At 39.4% G+C, this 3,724-nt stretch overlaps 1 protein-coding gene across 1 annotated transcript; it reads right to left on the bottom strand.

Moving 5' to 3' along the window:
• Window positions 1–338: 338 nt before the first annotated feature.
• Window positions 339–1,182, bottom strand: LOC130663189 (uncharacterized). The gene is made up of 2 exons (XM_057462305.1): window positions 1,121–1,182; window positions 339–942 (listed from the first exon to the last, which is right to left on the bottom strand). Exons 1-2 carry the CDS (start codon window positions 1,180–1,182, stop codon window positions 339–341), a joined length of 666 nt encoding a protein of 221 aa, XP_057318288.1.
• Between the last annotated feature and the right edge of the window lie 2,542 nt (window positions 1,183–3,724).

The following is a 3,724-nucleotide window of genomic DNA, read 5'->3' as shown; positions in this document are numbered from 1 at the left end:
CATAGAAACATCAAACGAGGTTTTTGACGTTTCTTTGTGTTATGACATAATTGACTAATCCACGTGGCCTCAAAATATTTAAACAGCTCATCAAATTCATCAACGTGCGCCTCATAGGAATCAGTTGCGACGATCAAATCATAACATTGAATGACATCTGCAGATGAAACAGGAGCTAAAGCTGATAGCAGTCGGAGATTCATCGCAAAGTTAATATCGGTATCATAAATTTTTTGAAGACCACTGGATTGTATATGACGCCATACACATTGGTTGAAATGAAAATAACAACCTCATAATGCCACACCGGAGCATATTTTTTTAAAGGCCAAAATAAATTACTCCTCGAAATCAGTCATCATCTTAGCAGGCTTGAAATTTGGTAAACTATCACGGATAACTGTCAAGACCTTCTCATACGTACGCAATGACTTATGTGGAGCCAAAACATAAACCAATGGCAATGATTTACCATTCTTGTAACCGTGGAAACAATAAAATTGTAAGAATATTCCAGGAACGCTACGGAAAGTACCATTTCCTAGCCACTGATCACATGTAGACAAGAAGTTTAAATTTCTCGAAGTTGTAAATATTATAAATCTTTTTTCATCGCCACCACTGTCATGTAACAAAAAACGCTCGCCACCATGAGTACTTTTCAGATCATCATTTAGCTCCAAATCACCACGTATTACAGGATTTGCAATTTGTAGATTATTAACCACTTGGATACGATTTATTGCACGTGACAGAGACTCGGGTTTTGGCAATAAAGCAGACACAGGAGACAGTACGCCACGTAAGGTGCGAGTTACTACTGTCGCTGGCTTATCATCAGTCTTACGAGCTCTTTTCAAAATTTTTTGTTTCAATATTTTAGCCAGGGTACCAGCAGCATCACCGGGGTGATCGTTAAGGGCACGGTACCAACAATGTTCCCTGCATGACAAAACAAAATAAAATAAACTTAACATATACCACAGTATTAATATACAAAAACATCAACTAATATTTATCGGTTCGAAGATCAGAGTCTGTGTGAATAATCAGGTTGCATTTAGAGTTGGCTGCACAACGCCATAAAATATTATTTTTGTTCACACGCTTTTTAATATACAATATGCCCTCGTGAGCCAATAATTCGTTGCCCTTGTGGGAATTAACGAATGTTAGCGGCATTTTGTATTATTTAAATAAAGCCAACGAACTCCACTTTAATAAATGAACACGAGGAATTCCCTTATGTAACTTCAACGCAAATAGTAACACATTAAATAATAACCTAAAAATAAAGGCGATGAAACACATAAAATTTAATATTAAATCAATAGATGGCACAACATGAATCATTTACAATTAGCAAAAACCGGTAATTTAAAAGAAGTTAAAATTCTACCAACAGATGGCACATATATAAAAAATCTGAGCGTCGGTTGACCCTGCGGAGCAGCCCCAAAACTTCCCGCTGTTTTCGAGCTCAAGGAGCTTGAAAACATTACTCTGAATATATTTTCGAGCTCTTCTAGATCGAAAATGCGATTACTTGCAATTATTTATTATGAGCTTTCCAAGCTCTACCAAGTTGCGTTTTTTGCTAAAGTTTGACAAGTTAAGAATCGAGAATTGTTAATGAAGATGCGGTTTTTAAATTTTTATTCTCGATTATGTTCAATAAAATAAATGTATCGAGGCAGAAATCAATGTCAGTGATCAAAATCAAGATTTGAGTGAGTTTTGACTTAGGTCAGAGCAACAATATATAAAATATCCGAGAAAAACATTAAAAACTGGATTTTCTCAATTTTTTGCTGATGATATGTTTGGAACTAAAGAACAAGTTAGATGACATTAAATGATAATCAAAAGAGACTATAAACAGAAAGAGTTGGTATGATTTCAGACACATTTAGTACATTATATTTTGATTTATCCGGAAAAAATAACATTTTATGTTATTTTTTTAACTTTTCAGCGCCGATATCTTTTGAACCAATAAACCGATTGTGACGTCCGAGGTGGCATTCGGCGCGTTTTATTGCGTTCTAGAGCTCATTAGATTTTGAAATTGATCGGATGAGTCACTTCAAAGATAATCGGAAAAAACCGTTTTTTATCATTTCTTTCGCCAACGATTTCTCTCGAACAAATGAACCGATTGTGATGGTTGAGGTGGCATTCAACGCGGCTTATAAAGTTCTAAAGCTGAATAGATTTTAAAATCGATCGTTTAAGTCGTTTCTGAGAAATCAATAAAAAACTAAAAAAAAAAAAATTTTTCCCGTAATTCGCCAATGTTTTCGAGTCTGCTTGATCAAATGATCTGAAATTTTCAGGAAAGTTGAGGGCCAACAAGCTCTTTCGATTGCTACCCCAACTATCCAAATCCATTCATTAGTTAAAAAGTTACAAGAGTTTACACACACACACACACACACACACACACACACACACACACACACACACACACACACACACACACACACACACACACACGCACACACACACACACACACACACACACGCACACACACACACACACACATACATACACTCGGACATCATTCTGAAAATAGTCAGAATAGCTTCCTAGGACCTCAAAACGTCGACATCTGATCAATACTCGACTTTCGAAAATCGGGGTGAAAACAATAACTTTTCAATTTTTCGAAAATCGTCGATTTTCTTAGCGGGAAGTTAAAAAGTGTTTTTTCAAACGTGATTTTGTGTATGTTTGTAACCGTATTTTGCACATTTTTATTTATTTTGGGGATATTTTGTCCGGGATATTTTGTCAGGGATATTTTGTCGGAGTATCAAGACTCCTGATACCATTCAATGACCACGATGGACTCCCACTGGAGTCAGAATCATCACCATGGTCATGTGGTCTTCTTTGGTGTTGTTGATGTGTTGGCCCATGGCCTTGATTTGCCTCTGGTGGCCAATTGACGTGCACATTCGACGCTGATGTAGTGCACGCCGGTGGTATCATACTCATTTGTGGACCACAGACATTTACTGTATGCGTGGCGGCCCTCGAACGGCCCATGTGCCCTGCTGTTGACCGAATAGTGCTGAGATATGATGGTATAGTATTACTAGCACAACTGCGTATTGGCGACGACGATCGAAAAGGATCCAGTGGGCGTACCGCACTCGCTGACGACAATTCCGTGGTCATGTTCGACAGCATGGTTGTGATCCGGGTCTCAAACACCCTTAGCACTTCCACGACATCCCGATATGTCGCAAATGCATCCATTGGGTTATGTTGTTAGACTCCTTTATCTGCGGATACTACCGGTGCACTAGTTGCTGGAGCAGTTGGAACCCCGGTCGTTACCGGTAGTTCAATATGGCTTTCTACTGCCCGCAATCGATCCAAAATCGCTAAATCGCTGCGTTCTCTGCCCACTGCCGACTCTCGAATTACTTCATCCACCAATGGGTCCCATAACACGTCAAGTCCGTCGTCACGATCCATAAATCGACGCACCCGGTCGCAAACAACTTCGTCTGACCCATTATGGTTTAACCATAGACTGCGTAGATACTCACGAAGAGCTGCAACGTCGACATATTCTGGGATTGTATTGGCTTCTAATGGGATCTCACCCAATGCTGGGCTCCATCTCGCACTGATAGCGCCCAGCGCTCTCTGGTGGTATCGGTTTAATCGGTTCCGGAGGACCTGTGGTGACCCATATGTGGATAACCCAAA

This window comes from Microplitis mediator, chromosome 2, assembly GCF_029852145.1.
Source record: "Microplitis mediator isolate UGA2020A chromosome 2, iyMicMedi2.1, whole genome shotgun sequence".
Lineage (NCBI taxonomy): Eukaryota > Metazoa > Arthropoda > Insecta > Hymenoptera > Braconidae > Microplitis > Microplitis mediator.
This window is presented reverse-complemented; position numbering and strand designations above follow the sequence as displayed.